The sequence below is a fragment of the Pleuronectes platessa genome, chromosome 21 (genome assembly GCF_947347685.1).
Source record: "Pleuronectes platessa chromosome 21, fPlePla1.1, whole genome shotgun sequence".
NCBI classification, from domain to species: Eukaryota; Metazoa; Chordata; class Actinopteri; order Pleuronectiformes; family Pleuronectidae; genus Pleuronectes; species Pleuronectes platessa.
In genome coordinates, this window is record NC_070646.1 from 16,645,162 (window position 1) to 16,664,356 (window position 19,195).

A 19,195-nucleotide genomic window follows, 5' to 3' on the forward strand; every position below is an offset into this window, starting at 1 on the left:
TCCCCTGAAAACACATCTCTGATCTGGATTTTGTTCGGGATCTGTTTCAAATTGTATTATCAATATCAGGGCCCTAAACATCCCAGATTTTTTCCATAAACACCCATGAATTATTTCCTTGGGAATCAAAAAATCTTTTTGAGACGTAAGAGAAAGTGACCGAACAGAGAGGGATGCAACCCTAACCTCCTCCGTGGAGGTTATACTGTCAGTCAGATGGAGACTTGCCTCTTTAACAGACTCATTGCGAAATATTCTTGGAAGATGCAGCACATTTAGGGAACTGATATTTATAAGTGTGTGACATTTGGTGCAGCTTGAATGAAATTAAGGCTGTTGCACCTTGACAGAGGTATGTTCTCGCTGCAGCTGTATGTGCTAACCCTTGAGAGAGGCCTCTATGTGTAACTGAATAAATGTCAACTTAGTTTGTTTATCTCTAATTAAATCTGAAATTGTGGCTCCGAGCAAAAGGCTTTCAAAAACCCTTGAAGTCATTCCTGCCCTCTGCCCACTGTAGGCTAGAGCGTGGGACGCCTTCGGGGGTCTCGACAGCAGGGTGAAAAACCTCCTTGTCTCCCTCCGGGCTGTGGGGGAGCTCCAGAACCCAGCCATACGAGCCCACCACTGGGATCAGCTGATGGCCGCCACTGGAGTCCGCTTCACCATGGATGAGGTTCGCAATCTATTCTTAAAGATACGCAAGACGAGCACTCTGTTGTTGTAATTCTGTTCTTTGTGTTGGGTGAATGTGTTTATTGTTGAATTATTAGTGCACAATCTTTTGACATTTGAAATAAACTAAGGTGTTAATAGTGGGCCAATATACATTATAAAATTAGCTCTGACCAACTATCGGAAAGGAAAGTAACAGGGGACAGTTGGACCTGCTTCACTTTTAAGCCTTTACCACCAAACTCCGTTATAAGGGTTGGACCCACAAATCCTAAAATAACTTTTTAATCGTTAGACACTCGCCATTTATCCAACCATTTATCCACTGGTTGCAAGGATTTATAACATTGCTGGACTTGGTTTGAAAGTGAAGAGCAGCCATATTTTTCAAGGTTTTTGAAAAGGTCTTTACGACAGGCTTCTCCTCTGCTTTACACAGCACTTCTCAGGGCTGAATGATGATTACTTTTTTATCTCAACAATCAAAAAGCATGTACATTTCATATCTCTGAAATGACTATCAAAAGGAAAAGCGGGACAGATGATAGATGGATGAACGTTTCTGTGAAATGAGATATTAAAGGCTCTCTTATGCTAACGTTAGCTCAAGCAGCTACAGTGCAGAGCTCTAACCTATGCCACTTATTAATCAGATAAACTTTGTATTGCCTTTTTACGAGCAATACTTGCAGCCTGTGAATATTTAACATGGGGCTATTCTAATATGTCCGTCCACAGTTTCTGAATGTACCAACAACTCTTTCATAGTAATATAATAGATAAACAGCCTCCATCATCCTGGCAAATATTATATTGTTTCTCTTTGTTTGTTTCTTTTGAGTAAGTCCTGTTTCTGGTTAGTTATTTCACTCAGGTAGTCAGGGAGACGTTTCTGGGTCTGACAGCCCACCCTACCTGGCTCGTCCAGATCTTCTCATGTTTTGATCTATCTGGCCACACCTCCACACTCTCATAGTTATTTAATTATGGTTTTGTGCTGATACAAAAATTTAGCTTTAACCATAACTCTGGCGTGGCGTCCTCCTTAGGTTTTGCAAAATGTTGAGATTGGTCCTGTAACACTGGCGCTACTGGCAGCTCCTGCTATGGTCCATAACTTCTTTACCATCCACGCAGTCAGACCTCACAGTTTCTGCTGCAATGTAGTTCTTTCTCGTTTTTTGACGTAGGTGAGAGAAGTTGGATTTGATGATGATCGTCAGTTATGCGTGCTTGTCCCTTATTAAACTGAAACCAGCAATCACAGCCTGTGCTCACCTGTCATATGTTACTTATCTTATCCGGTTATGTATTGCAGCCCATAATGCAGCCCAAGTACTGATGTCATTTTCTGTGAGCAGGATACCACTCTGGCCGACCTGCTGTTGCTCAACCTGCACTGCTTTGAAGAGGATGTGAGAGGAATCGTGGATAAGGCTGTTAAAGAGATGGGGATGGAGAAAGTCCTTGCAGAGCTCAACACCACATGGAAAGGTATGGGAAGGGGACACTTTGTTAAAATCTGAAAGTTTTTCCAGTCCACTGAGTTTATCGATCCCACGCAGGTATGCAGTTCCAGTACGAGCCCCACCAACGCACCCAGGTGCCTCTGCTGCGCACGGACGAGGAGCTCATTGAGACGCTGGAGGACAACCAGGTCCAGCTGCAGAACCTCATGACGTCCAAGTACATTGGGCACTTCCTGGAGGAGGTGTCGTCGTGGCAGACCAAACTGTCTATCGCCGACTCGGTCATCTCCATCTGGTTCGAGGTGCAGCGGACGTGGACCCATCTAGAGAGCATCTTCATTGGCTCTGAGGACATACGCAAACAGCTGCCTGAGGTTACAGACAAACCCCACCACAAACTGATTAGATACATATACACACACACACACACACACACACACACACACACACACACACTTACACACACACAGGCAATTACTTACAGCTCTATATTTCAGGTAAACATCAGTGACAAGCTCCAATTCATGCAGGGCTACACCCTTGTGTTGCCATATGAACCCAGATAGCATGGCTGTTGTAGCTGTTAATTAGGAATGCATTAATTAGCCCATACTCCCAGTTTTAAGAGCTGAGATTACACAACTACTTAAATTGCTCCCCTGATGTTCGGGCTGTGCTTAACCCAGATGTTTGCTATGAAACCTGTGATTCTCTCGTCTCTCTTGTGGGAACCTAATCCCCTGACCGTGTTCCCTTGTGAAATCCTCTGCAGGACTCCATGCGCTTTGAGGGAATTGACACCAGTTTCAAAGAGCTGGCAGTCGCATTGCATCAAACTCCCAATGTGGTGGAGGCCACCAATAAACCCGGGCTGTTTGCTACGCTTGAGGACATGCAGAACATGTAAGAAGTCTTTCTGTTTCTTCTTCGTCTGTTATCAGGGGCAGTCTCACAAATACGCTGACTGTATATTTCTCTACAGACTAACTCTCTGTGAAAAAGCTCTGGCAGAATACCTGGACACCAAGCGTCTTGCCTTCCCGAGATTCTACTTTGTCTCGTCAGCTGATCTGCTGGACATCCTGTCTAATGGGACCAACCCACACCAGGTGATTTCACTTATATTTGCCTGAGGGGGTCACAAGAAAATGTTTTGCTTCAGTGTGTTCACATAGTCAGGAAAACTGTATGCCGCACTTTCTACAAGTTACTTTTTAACAGCTTTTTAAAACCATGTTCCACTGCACCATTTGGCTCTTCTGCTGAATGCTGTTGACTTGTGTAGTTCCCACAGTGCCCACACAGGGGCAATGCTGCTCATAGTCCAGCAGCCCACATCAACCTCCATCATCAGGACACCGTCTTATGCATTTCCTGCTCGTAGGAATAAATCACTGTAAAGCACAACTTGCCACTAAATCTCTTTAAGAGGAAGTTAGCAGGCATGCAGCAGAGCACAGGTCCTGCCCTTCTATTAACAACTCCGAAAAACTAATGAAATGTTATTTATTTGTGCAGCGGCAAAGAAAATACCAGTCAGGCCGTGAGCTCAGTGTAAATCGAGCCCGAGCTTAATGTGTCTGTGTGTTTGCTCAGGTCCAAAGGCATCTGTCTAAGCTGTTCGACAACATGGCTAAGATGCGATTTGAAGAGGATGGAGAAGGGAAGCCCACTAAGATTGGACTGGGCATGTCCAGCAAAGAGGAAGAGTACGTCCCCTTTAATCAGCCCTGTGACTGCACTGGACAGGTAAAAGAGACCCGGAAACTTTGTTCCATCTTTAAAATGTTGGTGCCGCAACTTCCAATGACTCATTATCTTTGTCTCTATTAGGCGATAGATTAGAACATTCACTTACCTGCCATTTTCTGTAATGGAAAGACATTGAGGAAAATATGTAGCAAATACAGATATCATATCCCACAATAAGGGAGACGAATGAAATTTGGTCTGTCATTGCCCCTCAGGGGTTTGGCATATCAAAGCCCATAAATCCATTAATTTTCCATTACATCCCATAGTATTTGCCTGACTCCACATTCACTCTAATGCTTATTAATGACCTCATTACGGTCCAATGATAAGAGAGCCCATTGGTTCCTACGTTACAGACAATGCAATATGTTTCTACATTTGTATTCATGGGCCTCTGTGTGTCTGTGTGTGTGTGCTTGTGTGTGTGTGTGTGTGTATGTGTGTGTGTGTGTGTGTGTGCCTTGTATAAGGTGGAGGTGTGGTTGAACCGGGTGATGGACTCCATGCGCAACACAGTTCGCCATGAGATGACTGAGGCAGTGATCGCCTACGAGGAGAAACCCAGAGAGCAGTGGCTGTTTGATTATCCAGCTCAGGTAAAAACAGGCTCAGTACGCATCAATTTAACTGACGACACTCACTTTGGGGATTTTATATTTGGTCACCTTCTCCAACATCTGATGGATCAGTTCCTAAGTCCCTACTATGTCTCCCATTGACATCTCAACCCAGTCCATACACTCAGTAACGCTTTATTCACAGAGTTGAGTATTCTGAATAGTGTAACTACAAATATGGGTGTGCTATACTATTGGGAATGTTTTCTCTACTTCCAAATACTTATAATTTGGAAAAGTAAGTAATTGATGCTCTGAATGGCAAAATACATGGTAGAATTGCTAAGTTGTCTCTGAATTTATAGAAAAACTCTTCATGTCCCGATTACCATCAAGAAATAAAGTTGTTTGGAAAAGACGATGTCTGTGGCCCTCGCAGGACTGTAATAAATAGACCAATCACTTAAATTGGAAATGAAATGATTCGCTCGTGAACCTGTCAGTCACTAACTGACCTGGTGAGCTGCGTGCAAGGAAGCAGTACATTTTCCAGCTCTTCGTTAAATCTGTAGATTCTCCTCCTCTCTGGCTGAGTAAAAAAAGCAAATCTAATATTGGAAGGATAGGGCAGCCTGTATCCTGAGGGGCAAAACTCAGGGCAAAGAAGTATAAACCTCTTCATGAAGCTTGTTGTTGCGAGGGCATGGTGATGAAATAAGGTGGCATAAATGTCCATGTCAACCCTTTTATCTTCTCTCATGTGGATGATGACAGCTGGACACTGTTGGCACGATTTTACTAAGAAAATCAAAGAAGGGCTGAGAATAGAAACTGGTCTTTAGTCGCAATTACACCCTCGACAGATTGATGAGCAGACCTCTTAAAACGTGCCCAGCCCGCCTCATCTTCACTTAAGTTGACTTTTCACACTGATCAGCAAAAGCAGCCCTGGTTGTCAAGAACTAACTTTGCATCTCGGTCCAAATTCTCCCACATACAGAGAAAACTCTGTGCTCTAAAGGCGAGGGGTTGCCAGTTTTATGTATGAAACACAAGGGCATATTGTGAGACCATATGCTTTGTTGTCTCAGTTCCTACATTTGTTTCACATTTAGATTCCTGAACACAGCCATAAATCTACATTAATTCCATCACTTCTATTTTGACCTTTCTTTGCCTCGGATTCAGGTGGCCTTGACTTGCTCTCAGATCTGGTGGACGTCTGACGTCGGCGTGGCTTTCATCCGACTGGAGGAGGGTTATGAAAACGCCATGAAGGAGTACTTCAAGAAACAGGTGACCCAGCTCAACACCCTTATCTCCATGCTGGTTGGCCAGCTCACGCCAGGCGATCGGCAGAAGGTGATGACCATCTGCACTATTGACGTCCACGCCCGAGACGTGGTGGACAAGCTGATCGTACAGAAGGTGAGCAGGATGCCATAAATCTGGTTAGGAACATACCGTATACAAACTCTCATTTTTTGAAAGGATAAAACCAGTGTGTAATGCTGTCAGGTTATTCAAGCAACTTGTCTCACCACCATGATTAGAAGGCGGAAAAGCCCTGGTTATGTTTGGTATTTTATCAATCTTTGGTTCAAATTAGTTTTATTTTTCTTTAAGGTGGACAATTCTCAGGCGTTTGTGTGGCTCTCCCAGCTGAGACACTGTTGGGGCGAGAAGGAGGGGCATTGTTTTGCCAACATCTGTGATGCCACATTTACCTACTCGTATGAATACCTGGGCAACACGCCACGACTAGTCATCACTCCTCTGACAGACAGGTATGTTGGTTTCCTTCTTTGGGCCTTTGTTAAGACTGAAGGGCGACACAACATGATTGCCTGAAGCTATTTCAAGTGACCCATAGCTTACTGTTGCTACATCAAGCAGTTTCCATTGATAAGAAAAAAACATTTCAATATGATTGTGGATCTGCACCTTTGTCCAGATCCACATCCAAATTTAATGGGTGGTTTTTTGGCCCACCAAGTGTAGCCCATCAGCATCATCCTGCTGACAAACATATAAACAGAACAAGGGCAGGGGTGATAACACAACCTTCTTAGCTAAGGTTAATAAAATAATAGCATCCGGGACTGGCTCCCACAACGTGCGAAAAAACAAATATCATAGATGTGCTAGTTTTAAACTAGTGCTTGGGGTCCTTGAAGTAACCGTTGGTTAGGCTAATCAATAAATCAAAGTGACATGTTAATGTTTGAAACTTTGATTAGAGCAGATTAATATCAATTAATTAATATTTTTGTGTTTTCAAAATGCATAATAGAGGAAAAAAGGAGATCATCTTCCATTCAGAATCAGAATCAGAATCAGAAAGTATTTATTGCCAGGTAGGTTTACACCTACAATGAATTTGCTCTTCACTTTAAACTACAAGAATCAATCTCACTACAGTCCCAATCCCAAGCTTAAAAGACCTGCACTGTTTGTAGCAACATTCACCAGGCTGTTACTGGAAAACAGTCAGTAAACAGTCTGCCGGCCAAAGTCAGCCAACTAATTCCCTCAAAAAGGTTAAACGAAACAAGTGCTTAGCAAGAGTAGTTGATTTATAATCCTTTGTGGGACAATCAAAACTGCCAATTTGCATGGAGGTAATTCAAAATCCACTCTAAGTACATAACAACAGTCTATTTGTGTTGTTAGGAACTGAGCAGAAGATGGAACTCTTGATTTGAATCGTTACTTACACCCACCACATGCAAAGCCTTTTAGAACAGCTCCGTTTGGGCTCTGCTCCAACAGGTTGTTTATGCACATGCATGTGTTTCTGCAGTATTCCTGATAAAGTTTGAACTACACAGAGATGAATACCTGCCTCCCAGAGCCCTTTGGCAAACTGCTGCGTTTGACTGTGCGGTTTTCCAGGTTGACCAGTATTCCCTTTGAAGCTTGAACAAAGCACAAACAATAGGCTTTGATGGCTGGATCAGCGTACATGTAGCGAGACTCCACCATATGGTGGATGCCCTCACTGGGACCCGCTAAGACTCACATAGTTTGCCACTGGCTTTCATTTCAACAATGGACCACGGACCAAGGGAGCTGGGTGTCAAATCCTTTAATCCATGACTTGAGAAAACAGATAAAAACATGTTTGCTCCACAATATTGTTACACGGCTTTCTTTGCAATGGAGTCGGCAACAGAAGAATTCATCTTGGTGCTGTCAAGTGAAAACCTGACATCACAGTATCTGAAAATGAAAACCTTGTTTCAGGTTGCTTGACAGTGTGGATGTCTGAGTGCATCCTGAAGGATTTAATAGGGTCAGGGTTACAAAAGACGGGTTTAATGCCTCTGCCAAACATTCACATCACATTTTACATCCAGAACCATATAATATCCTATTACTACTATCTCAAGAAGACAGTAGCAGAACTATTGTAAAATATGGTCACTGTCCCCTTCTGTTGCTGAGCTATGATTGTTGAATTATGGCAAGAAACGTGTTTCTGATAAACATTAAGATGTCACTATGATGAAGTGATTGTTTGTTTCTTTGATGGGGAGGCTGCTCACTAATTAACAGACTGACATTTTAGCTAGTTTTATAAGGCAACCTGAAAGAAATAGATATAAAAGAATACAATGCAATGCTCAGATAATTTATAAATCAACAGATACACACAAACTAAATCACATTGCTAAAGTGGAATAATTAAATCATTAATTAACAAATGGTAAACTATTCCCTTAGTTGATTGCTCTGACTGAGCAGACGCGCTAACGTTAGCTGGACAGGACAATCACACTGGATATTCTTATTGATTCTGTTTCTTCTCCATGTTGTGTTTTGAAGCCTGACAAAGTAAGCAGATCTGGATAAGAATATCAGGAGTTGATCATATATAGAAATATACAAAATAATATATATTTGGCAGCATAGGTACTAGTCATATTTTGAAAATGTATTCTTAAACACTGGGAACCAGTGCCAGTTTGAATAATAAATGTAATTTAAAAGGATGTAAATGACAGCACTGACACTGGTGGTGTTAAGCTGATCCAAAGCTAAGTACACTGTTAAGGAACACAGGCCTGTGTGTGCTTGTTAACTACAAACTGGCTATACCTAGTGTGGCATGTTCACCTTCTGCAGCAGTATAATTAGGCTAAAGGAATCACTGGTGCTAATCTATAACAGCAGGAATGTTATCAGCACAATGTTAGCATTCGCTCAATACTTACTGCAGGAACTCCAAAGCTGCACCATTATGCAAAATGGCAGAATTGTTTTACCCACACACACACACACACACACACACACACACACACACACACACACACACACACACACACAGAGGGACTGAAGAATGGAAGGAGTAAGACCAACAGACTGATATATAGCTGCTCTTTTTAAAAACCCCGTAATAGGACGAGTCACCTTGTCACGGCCACCCAGTTTAGTTTCACTCTCTTGTCTCCTGGCTTTAGTTATTCTGTACAGAAACATCCTCATCCAGCCTCCTCAAAAAATGATAGTGAGATTTTGGCCATATTTCAAGGGATGGCCATAAAGCCTGTTGGCACTGGTAACCGAATGATACACCGTACACAGATGGCATCATTTGTCTTCTCTGAAGCCTCTCTCTCCCCTTATGCTTTCCAATATTTCCCCCTTCCATACATCTTCTATTAACCAGCAGCTCATTAAAATCGTTGCTGTATTGATATTCAAGGCAAACCATAGTGTTTATTGCCCTGATCAATAAAGTCCTGATTGTCTCCATCAGTTCACGTCCATGGTGCTGCTCCTCTTTTATTGATGCTAGACGGGCACCCTGTTTGTTAGCGCTGACAGGTTCTGCGGGAGAAGCAATCACTGGCGTCACTAATCAGCCTGCGTGATAATCAAAGCACAGGAGCAAATTCTATTATCATATAATGAGGTTATGTATGATGACGGCTGAGCCAACACCAAGACATTGTTAGGGCTCGTTAGAAGACTCTGTCAACTCATTGTCACCGTGTGCACTTCTTGTAATGCAGCGACAAGAAATCCGGAAAATTGTAAATGGTAAATTTGTGAGGTTTTTGTTTGTAACTTGACCCGGAAGCAGACACAGAGAGGAACTGGTTGTGAATGAAAAGAGTCTTTAATCTTAAACTGTGGCAAGCAGATGACAGGCTGATCCCTGGCTGAGGGTGAGAGTCTGTGAGCTGGAGGGAGGGCAGGGGGGTTTGGCTCCGGTGGCGATCCTGAGGCACAAGAAAAAATAGAATTATAGGTGCGGATCTCACGGCAGGTGCCAGGAGGAGAGACCACGCCCACGCACACGTTTCCCTTCTCTGTCTTGATAATATATTTCAGAAGTTTGACCCGCCATTATACAGTTTTTCACTTTATCTCCAAAATAACACAAGACCAATGTAATTCTCACACCTGTATGTAACACTTGAAGACTGAAAGAAGGGAAGCTGCTCTCAATGCAACAGTTCAAAGATTAATCTGCAAGATTCAGAAATTGTGGTTAAAGTTTTACGCACAAAGTAATTAGCTGAAGTCTTGCTGACACAGTGAGGTTGCCAAGCAACCAGAGGAGAGGCTGCACAGAAATCCCCCTCAATCTATAAATTGTCAATTTTACATTTTTCTTCTTGTGCAAATAATTCAATAAACTATACGAAACAGCTTGTTAATCTCTGAGATTAACTAGAAAAGTATTTAATTACTCAGTTGGTCCATTATAGACTGAACAAAATTCAAAGGGACAGTGCCAAGAACTGCAATCACAATCTTTTCATTTTTATTTTTTATAATAATAAGGTACAATAAGTTCTCTATAAATAAAAGCTGGTATCTTTATTTATAGAGCTCTATTCAATGCAAAATTTCTGCACAACAACAAAATGAACGGGGGAAACTCAGAAGGAAGAACACAAATAATACTGGTTATAGTAAAAAGAGAGATAAAAAGGAAGCAATGCAAATACATACCCAGAAGATGACACAACTATAAATGTCCCTTTGTTGTCAAAAACCCCAGCGAGTGAGTGGAGTGAAGCATCCTCGTCCTGATGTCTATAAATGAAAGAACAGCCAGCTGAATCAGTCAAAGGCCTCCTCTTTACTAGCTGTCATATCAACAGGCATGTGTGTGTGTGTTTGTGTGTGTGTTTAGATGCTACATCACCCTGACCCAGTCCCTGCACTTGACCATGAGTGGCGCTCCAGCAGGTCCCGCTGGCACAGGCAAGACCGAGACGACCAAAGATCTGGGCCGAGCTCTGGGCATCATGGTCTACGTATTCAACTGCTCTGAGCAGATGGACTACAAGGTGAGCTGCTGCAAACACTCACATGAGTGCACTCACAGCATGTTTCTTTTCATCTCTGCCTTTGTCAGCGATATGGTTTGCATTTGTCATTAATGTTGTCAACCCACCTTCACGTCCTCCTCTTTTCATCTTCCTCCTTTTCATCTACCGTTTGAGAAGAGCTGATCAGTTAAACTCTGATTGTTATTTCTCCTGTAATGCCCTCTCCGTATCCAGCCTCCACCTTGTGTTATTATGCACACTTGTACACTCTAACTCTCACACTTTCTGCATATAAAGCGGTCATGGGAGACATAAACATAATCTTGTGATGCAGCTTGCTCCTGCTTCCCCCAGACGGGGGCATCATTACGATATAGAGGTGTACAGCACCCCAGGGTATACCCACTGCAGCAAGGTGTCAGAGAGAAGTGCTAATATACTCCAGGAGGAACACAGGCTTCAGAGCCTCGCAGTGTTACTCATACTGTGTTATGCACACGCACACATACGAGTTGGATCAATCCTCCAGTCAGCTCCGGTTTGCGTCAGAGAAGGTTTCCTTGGCCCTGTAATTGGAGAGAAAAGTCAGCTGCCGGCTTCATCCTGGTCCAGCTGCTCTCCTAAGGGCTGTTCACCTGCTCTCAAGTAGAGAAGAAAGCTAAATTGTGGGTGGTAGACTATTTGGCCTTTCCCGTTTTGCCATCAGGGCCCTGTTTTGTATCCTCCTGTTATTATTCGCCTACTCTCAGGCTGCTGTGTTACTGCAAAGAATGTTTCTCCCATATATCTTCTGACTAATTGGTGATACGTCTCTGTCTGCTTTGCCACATGCCTTATCGCGCGGTCGGACCAGGTCTCCCATCAGCGAGCCTAACAGACCGACTTCCACTGTGTCAATCTGAATGTCTTTGTCTTTCTGTGTCCACCAGTCCTGTGGGAGCATCTACAAAGGCCTGGCTCAGACGGGGGCGTGGGGCTGCTTTGACGAGTTTAACAGGATCTCCGTGGAGGTGCTGTCCGTGGTGGCCGTACAGGTAAGAACAAGTCCAGTTCTCCTGCCTCCCGAATCCCTTTCAGAGAAATCATTGTGTGTTTGCACCCTCGGCGTATGGAGCTTAAATGTTTCTTAAAACTTTTCATTTTATTTGAGGGGGTGGTCCATCCATATCAAGTTGTTGTGAAAATAAGCCTTTGAAAACAGAGTTGAGGAAGTAAATAGCCTCTTCATCACCAATCGGATGCGTAAATTGCTTCAGCTATAAGACTGTGGCAGTGTGGCCTAGTGGTTAGAGTGGTGGTTCTCCAACAAGAAGGTTGCTGGTTCAAACCCCACTCTCTCCCATCTGCATGTCAAAGTGTCCTTGGCAAGATACTGAACCCCTAAATGGCACCTCATGAATGTTGAGTGTACTAATTGTAAGTCGCTTTGGACAAAAGTGTCAGCCAAATGACATGTAATGTAAAAGACTAATTCACCAAAGCTTCCACCTTTGGACCCCAGAGCCACCTTATTTGCTCACCCGTGCTGGTCATGATCTCCTCTCTCTTACAATAGCATTTCTGGTTGGATCCACTTAAAACTCACAAATGATGTGCCATATAATTTAGCCCAATGAATATTTGTTCAGTTATCTGAGCAAAACCCAGATTTTTAAATATGTACAAATACCTTGTACTTTGTTTACGTTTATTGCTTTCAAATGGATCATGTTGGCTGTCAGACAAAAAGCTCAGACTTAGCCTTGAAGAAGCTCGTCATCGAAATAGAAATAGACCAATCTTTTTATTTTTAGTTCCATTTAGTATTTGCTGTGTCAACTCTGCATAAATACACAGTCAATTCAATGTGTTTCATAATTTGAAGTATCTTGAAATGGATCAAAATACAACCGATAGACACGCAGCTGAGTCTTTGAGATAATGTTTGGTTAAACAGTAACAAAACATGACTATAATCACAAATCTATGACGAAACAGAAAGAAATTCAGTCATGTGGTAATGAACTGAAGTGTTTGAATGTGAGTGGGGTCGACTTACAGGGCTCTGAGTAGAATCACAAATAATCAAAATCCACCTAAAATTACTTTCATCTACGCAATTAAATTACTTCTAAGTGTCTGGCAACAGTGAATGAGAACAGTTTAAACTGGGTCTAATTTGTACTGAATAATAGCCCAACTGTTCACAAAGGTCCTATTTCCACACTAACAGGGACACTTCTACTGAAATGCTGTTCATTTTTAAACACTTTTCAATGATCTGATCACCACAATGAAATACTCTCACCTCCTCTGTATTTAGGGTAAGGTAGGAATGTTTTTAAGTTATTAATATTTATATTTGCACATTAATAATGGATCAGATGGTGATTTGTAGTGTCAAACCCTCAGAGTGAACTCCCAACTCTGATGTTTCAGACAAACTGTGGAGAGTTTATTCTCACTTATCTTTTGAATATATTAACTTAACATCATTTTTATTTTAGCTGCATTAAGCATCTTTTTTTATAAATTATTGAAAATGATCCCTGCTCCAAGCTTATTTCAGTGTTGTTTGAGCTTTATTATGTGATTATCTCGATCTTAGCTTATTTGAGCCTCTGTAAAAGTATTACCTGGGTTTCTGTAGAGTGCATATAGCTCAGCCAAGGCCCAACAGTCCCCCTATGAATTCACTAGATCTGGATCTTTATTTGGATCTGTACAAAATTGATCGATGAATCATTCTCGGAGAAATCAATGAAAATGTTGCAAAACTCCCTCTCACTATGCTAACGAAAGTGAAAACATGTTTGTGTATCTACTCCCAGATCTGGGCCCTGACCCACAGCACATCCTTCCACCATGTTTCATCTAATACGTCCTCTAGTTTTTACGTTATCCTTCTGACTAGCAGACAAACAAACAAACCGACAACACATTTTTTGGCGGAGGAAATCAAGTTTAGAGAAGACAAAGCTAGTGAAAACAGTGCGGTGATTGGCGTGAATCGATTTTTTCCTCTGTGTTTGCTGAATGTGTAAACAGGCCACAGACTTGTGAGTAACATTACGGGTTTGTTAACAGTTTAAGTTGATTGATAAAAGTTAAAGAGGATTAAAGTCTGCGCTTCCATGCAAGTTATATCATTACCTCTGAATGAACTGCAGAGTGTTCTGCAGAATGAACTGCAGAGTGTCTTCACCTTCATTCTCCTCTTCTGTCTCCACTTCATGCACAGTGACAGATTAAAAAAGTTTTTAAAAAGCTTCATATTCTCCACACTCGCAGTAGTGTACACCCTGGGCAACCTATAGCAGCTAGCCCTTTGATTATGTGCCTCTTTAGAGAAATCAGTCATATTCTCTGTGTTTCAGCTGATGCTAGCTTTTCTGCTATCTTGCATTTAGTTATCCCGGATCAAACAGATCCTCTCTCTGTGCTTTCAGGAGTCCCGCTGGTGTTTTCATATCCTGCAGGCTGTTGCCCCAGACACTATTGCCATGCATGGGCAATACTGTCAAAGTAAAAATGTGTACAGTTGAGAAGGAGGCTGATTATGGCCGTGATGATAATGGCAAAAAAGTTTCTCGGTCTGTCCTTTCTCTCCCTCTCTCTATCTCTCTCTCTTTTCTGTAAGCTGTTGAATTCTGCAGCACTTTCAAGTGCCAGTAGAATGAATAGGTGTTACATGCATCGCGTAATGAATAATAAATCACGGTGCCTAATACATGGAGAAGTAGACCTTGAGAACATAAGAGCGTCAAACTCCTGCTGTGACAGCTGGCGGCCCGCCCCAGTGACCGGCCTGCTTCGTTGGAGCCATCGCTCCCCGTAGCACACATTGCTAATCCATCCTCTTAAAGCGGGAGCAGCTAGCATTGCGCGTTGAGATACTGCCGGTCGGGTCGGCTGACACAGGTGGCGGGACCAGTTCTATGTTAAATAAAGCATGGACAAACAGAAGGCTGTCACACGGAACTACATGGAGATAAATTGGTGAAGTTCTGCCTCTGCTCCAGTCAGTGCTGCCCCTGGACTGTGATGCTGCTAGTTCCAGTCTGTACATTCATGGAGACAGCAAAGAGATGGGCCACATCCCAGTGGATCCCACCTTTCACAACTGTGTCTGTTCATGAATTTCTCTAAAATGTGCTTCTGCTGTTTTACTTCCCTTCATATCCCTGTGGGACAACAGTTGTGGGCTGCTGTCATTTCATGTAAGAAGTCCCACTGATGTTCTCATGGAAACTTTTATTGTTTTTTCGTGCATTTTGTTTTTGCATTTGCATTTGCATTTGTCCTCTCCCTGTTGTGTTAGTGTGACTGAGCGATCTGTAGCCGAGTACTCATCCATGAAGAGATGTTCCTCCTCTTTCCAGCTGTCGACTCGCTACGCTCCGTTACCACATGCATGTGAAATCCATAAAGCCTCTTACAGGCCGGGAGTCAGAGTTTTAGACCCAAAGTAACACGCACACGCACAAAAAGTTCATTTCTGATATCTCATTCAATCATTATGTAGACAAACGATGCCGTGGCAGTTCATCCATCCAGTAAACCCTGGCTGATAGCACGCCCATACTGCGTCCTTGGAAAAAAGGTGTATGCTGCGTAACAATCTGACAGACTGTAACTAATAGACTCTGGTGATTGCTGAGTGATGTTAACAATATGTTGATGAACTCAGTGGGGCTTGCCTGGTTAAATTAATGTTAAATAAGACAAATACAAAATTTAAATAGCTTTGATGAACCAAATGTCAGACAAACAAAGCCGATAAAAGCAGCAAAGCGTTTAGCAAGGAATAGTATTGTTAGTGGGTGGAGACCACAACATAGAAAAAACCAGATTAAACGTGCGATAACAATCTACATATTATGAAAAACATATTATGTGGTGTTGGTGGGCTGAGATGCTAAACCAAGATGGAATACATGTTAACTGAATTACATGCCTATCATCAGCATGTTCCCAGGGTCGTTGTGTTTGTGTTCTGCTGTGCTTTGAGTGACAAGTACTACTGGCTATCCAGTAAACCAAGCAGTGACAGTTCATTGTGTTTCTTTTCTATTCATGTGAAGGTCAAGAGTATCCAGGATGCCATTCGCGATAAGAAGAAGAGATTTAACTTCATGGGAGAGGACGTGAATCTTTGCCCGACTGTCGGCATCTTCATCACAATGAATCCCGGCTACGCTGGCAGGACTGAGCTTCCTGAGAACCTGAAGGCTCTGTTCAGGTGAGCAAAATGACTCTCAGTTCTCTCATCAAATATCTGCTGCTATCTTTTATTCATGAGGTTATCCAGACAAATTTAAATTAGAAACAATTTAAATGGATAGACACGATTAAAAGTAAAACATTGTAACTGTCTTTGAAAGAATAATTTCACAGTTTTTGAACTTGCCCTGTGAAAGACTTATGACCTGAGGTGGATCTCTTGATAATTATAAACTAGTATAGGTTCCGATTCCTCATAACAATGGACAAGGCTAAAGTCACTTCGCCATTGATAATGAGGTCCATGACTGAAATATCTCAATAATTATTTGATGGATTGCTATGAAATTTGGCAGAGACATCCAAATGTCCAAATTAAGAACTATTGACACTGAGGTCTGTGAAGTGTTTCAGGGCAGACGCAGACGTCAGTTATTTCAAAAGCTGGACAAATGAAACCATGTCATTTAAGTGAACCAATCCTAAAGAATTTCTAATGATCAAACTATACTGTGATTAAAATCATATTGTCACCAGGACCTTCCTGTTTTTGAGAACACATGTAGGTAATGACTAAACAGACTATTTTTAACATAAACAAATAAATAAAAGCAGTGAAAATTGTAACATTACGTTATATATCTCCCTGACTACATTCATGTTAAGCTAATTCTTACATTAAAGTTTCATTTCGGACCCTTTTGTCCAAAGTGACAAACTAGTTCAGTCCAAAGAGACGAAGGAGAAGCCTGCAAGCAAACGTTTTGAATTCCACATGACACTAAACCCATAAGGCTGCAGGTACATGAATCAAGGCAAGTGCAGGAATACAAGGGAGGGAGAGCGTGCCAGATATTATGTCCTCTCTGAAGGGACAGATTTGCTTTAATGGAAAACGCCTAAAGGAATTTGTGGGATAAACAACCTCATATTAACGCAGAGCTGTGTGGCTTGTTTAATTGTGATAGTATACAGTAAGTGTTTAAATATGACAGACTGTGTCGGGTCTTAAGGATGACATCTCTCTGCTTGTTATGCCTCAGTCTCAGCCACAGCAAGTGGATGGAGGCATTGTGTTCTCAGCTTGTCCAACATTTCTTTGCCTCATAAACACATCATCTTAATCAAATCCTTTTAATTTGCTTCATTTATTAACTGATCAAATTTGAGGGATCCAATGTCAAGGACTTTGTGTCCCCTCAAATATTGAGGCCTCTTGAAAAGGATTTCTCAAGTCTGCCTTTAGGGACTTTCTTCAAATTTTACCATTTGTCTCTAAGACTCAATTATTCATTGATAAAATTTCAGTGGTCAAAAGTCACAGTGAGTGAGTTTGGAAATAAAAAGTATGTATACTGAATCCGACTGGTTGGAGGAGGCATACAACTGCAGGGCAGTAATTGTAGTTGTGTGTTGTCAAAATGATGTAAAATGACCATGAGTTAATGTGCATATTTGGTTAAATGATGCACTTTGGATGTCAAAAGATTAATCTGTCCAGAATTATGATTATGAAGAAGAACTGAGCTCATTTGAATGTGTTCTCTCAACGTCTCCACAGACCTTGTGCCATGGTGGTGCCAGACTTCGAGCTGATCTGTGAGATCATGCTGGTGGCTGAGGGCTTTCTTGATGCCCGGGTCCTTGCCAGGAAGTTCATCACGCTCTACACGCTGTGCAAAGAGCTGTTGTCCAAACAGGTACTATCTAATCTCTTCAATGTAACACATCTGATCTGGTTATAGAAGACTCACATCTATATCCACTTCAAAGCCTGACAACTGACACATTGCCCTGTTTAAACATATTTGAGGCTTTTGATAAAGGAATGACTGAGAGGCACCACACAAGAGCTGAGTCGCTAACTTGACTGTCAGAGTGGAGGGTTACATGCATATGAATGAGAAGCTGCAGGCTGGTGATGTTATTCCATCTAGAAGTGTTTTCTTTAATCCTTTCTCCCTGTCGAAATTCACAACACTAAATCTCTGGACAGCTTCAAAAAGTGACTCAAGCACCACTCGTTCACTAAGGCCTTTGGCCTCAGTTAATAATCCACCCTGCCATTAGTGCTGTTTATTTCTTTTTAAATGTATGGTTTGGGCTTTGTATCACCCTTAATGGACAGGGAAGATTAGGCTTGTGAAGGGAAGACAGAGAGGGAGAGTGGGGGAGGCTGCGGGTCAGAATCAAACCCGAGCCTTGTTTGGGTGACAGCCCAACCAGGTGAGCTGTACGTCGCCCTGTGCAGTTTTTTATTTCTATCCTGTTTTGTGCTAATTACTTTTTTTTATTTCTTCTCTATTTTCTCTCTTTAAAGGCGCTATATAAATTTAAAGGGGACATACTATGAAAATTCCACTTTTGTAGTGCTTGTACTCGTTAATTTGGGTATCTGGCATGTCTACCGACCCAAGAACTCTAGAGGGCTGGCTCATGAGCTTTTAAAGGACCAGGCCCTCAAAACAGGTCAATCTGAGGAGGGCTGTTAAAGGGTGCTGTTTAAATTATCCTTGTGGTATTTTGACCAAAATATGATACAGACATTTCATTAAGACCACAAGGAACCATATCAACTTGTGGTAAAATGTTATGTTTAAGCTATTATTATTATAGTTATCATTATTATTATTGTTGTTATTATTGTTATTGTTATTATTATTGTTATTATTTTCCAGTCATGGGCTGTTTTACATGCAGGACATAATTTAAAGAACACAATAAGGTTATGTACAGTGCTGCCTCATGGTTTCAGTTGAGCATAGATATTTCCTGCGACCACGGGCCTCATTTCACTCTGAAAGCACAGCAGTTCCCTTTTTCATGTTTTGTCAAACTCTAGCTCTCCAGACATTTGTAAATATTACCCTAACAACACTTTTTAAACAATCTTCTCAAAGTTGTTTGCCTGAGTTCGGTTACAAGTTTCCATCTTTAGCAACTCAGTGGTAATGAAATCAATTGATAATGAACAGACTGCTTCTCTAAGCTCTATTCACAAGGGCTGAAACTGCAAATCGATGGCAAATGATTCAGAGAGCTACCTTTTCAAGGTAAACAACTGGTTCATAATTGCAGATTTAATATACATTCTGCTGAATGGGCCTGTGCAGAATGACTCTGCTGTTTCCCCTGCTGGGCAAGACGTGATAAGTGCTAAGTTTGGGGCCTCTACTTCCACAGCTGTGTGAGTTCTCTTGTTTGGGCTGAGCCACACCACTGGATGGGGGTGTGGGTGATGTGATCC

At 42.0% G+C, this 19,195-nt stretch overlaps 1 protein-coding gene across 1 annotated transcript in view; it reads left to right on the top strand.

Annotated features, from left to right (window-relative positions):
- Nucleotides 1-19,195, top strand: part of LOC128427319 (dynein axonemal heavy chain 9-like) — a 117,959-nt gene that overhangs the window by 23,565 nt on the left and 75,199 nt on the right. The window contains exons 24-36 of the mRNA XM_053414405.1: nucleotides 521-676; nucleotides 2,037-2,169; nucleotides 2,241-2,518; nucleotides 2,917-3,047; nucleotides 3,127-3,253; nucleotides 3,741-3,893; nucleotides 4,370-4,495; nucleotides 5,645-5,884; nucleotides 6,083-6,243; nucleotides 10,608-10,764; nucleotides 11,676-11,780; nucleotides 15,810-15,967; nucleotides 17,510-17,648. Of these exons, the coding sequence (XP_053270380.1) occupies nucleotides 521-676; nucleotides 2,037-2,169; nucleotides 2,241-2,518; nucleotides 2,917-3,047; nucleotides 3,127-3,253; nucleotides 3,741-3,893; nucleotides 4,370-4,495; nucleotides 5,645-5,884; nucleotides 6,083-6,243; nucleotides 10,608-10,764; nucleotides 11,676-11,780; nucleotides 15,810-15,967; nucleotides 17,510-17,648 (2,064 nt within the window). The remainder of the gene's footprint in view (nucleotides 1-520; nucleotides 677-2,036; nucleotides 2,170-2,240; nucleotides 2,519-2,916; nucleotides 3,048-3,126; nucleotides 3,254-3,740; nucleotides 3,894-4,369; nucleotides 4,496-5,644; nucleotides 5,885-6,082; nucleotides 6,244-10,607; nucleotides 10,765-11,675; nucleotides 11,781-15,809; nucleotides 15,968-17,509; nucleotides 17,649-19,195) is intronic.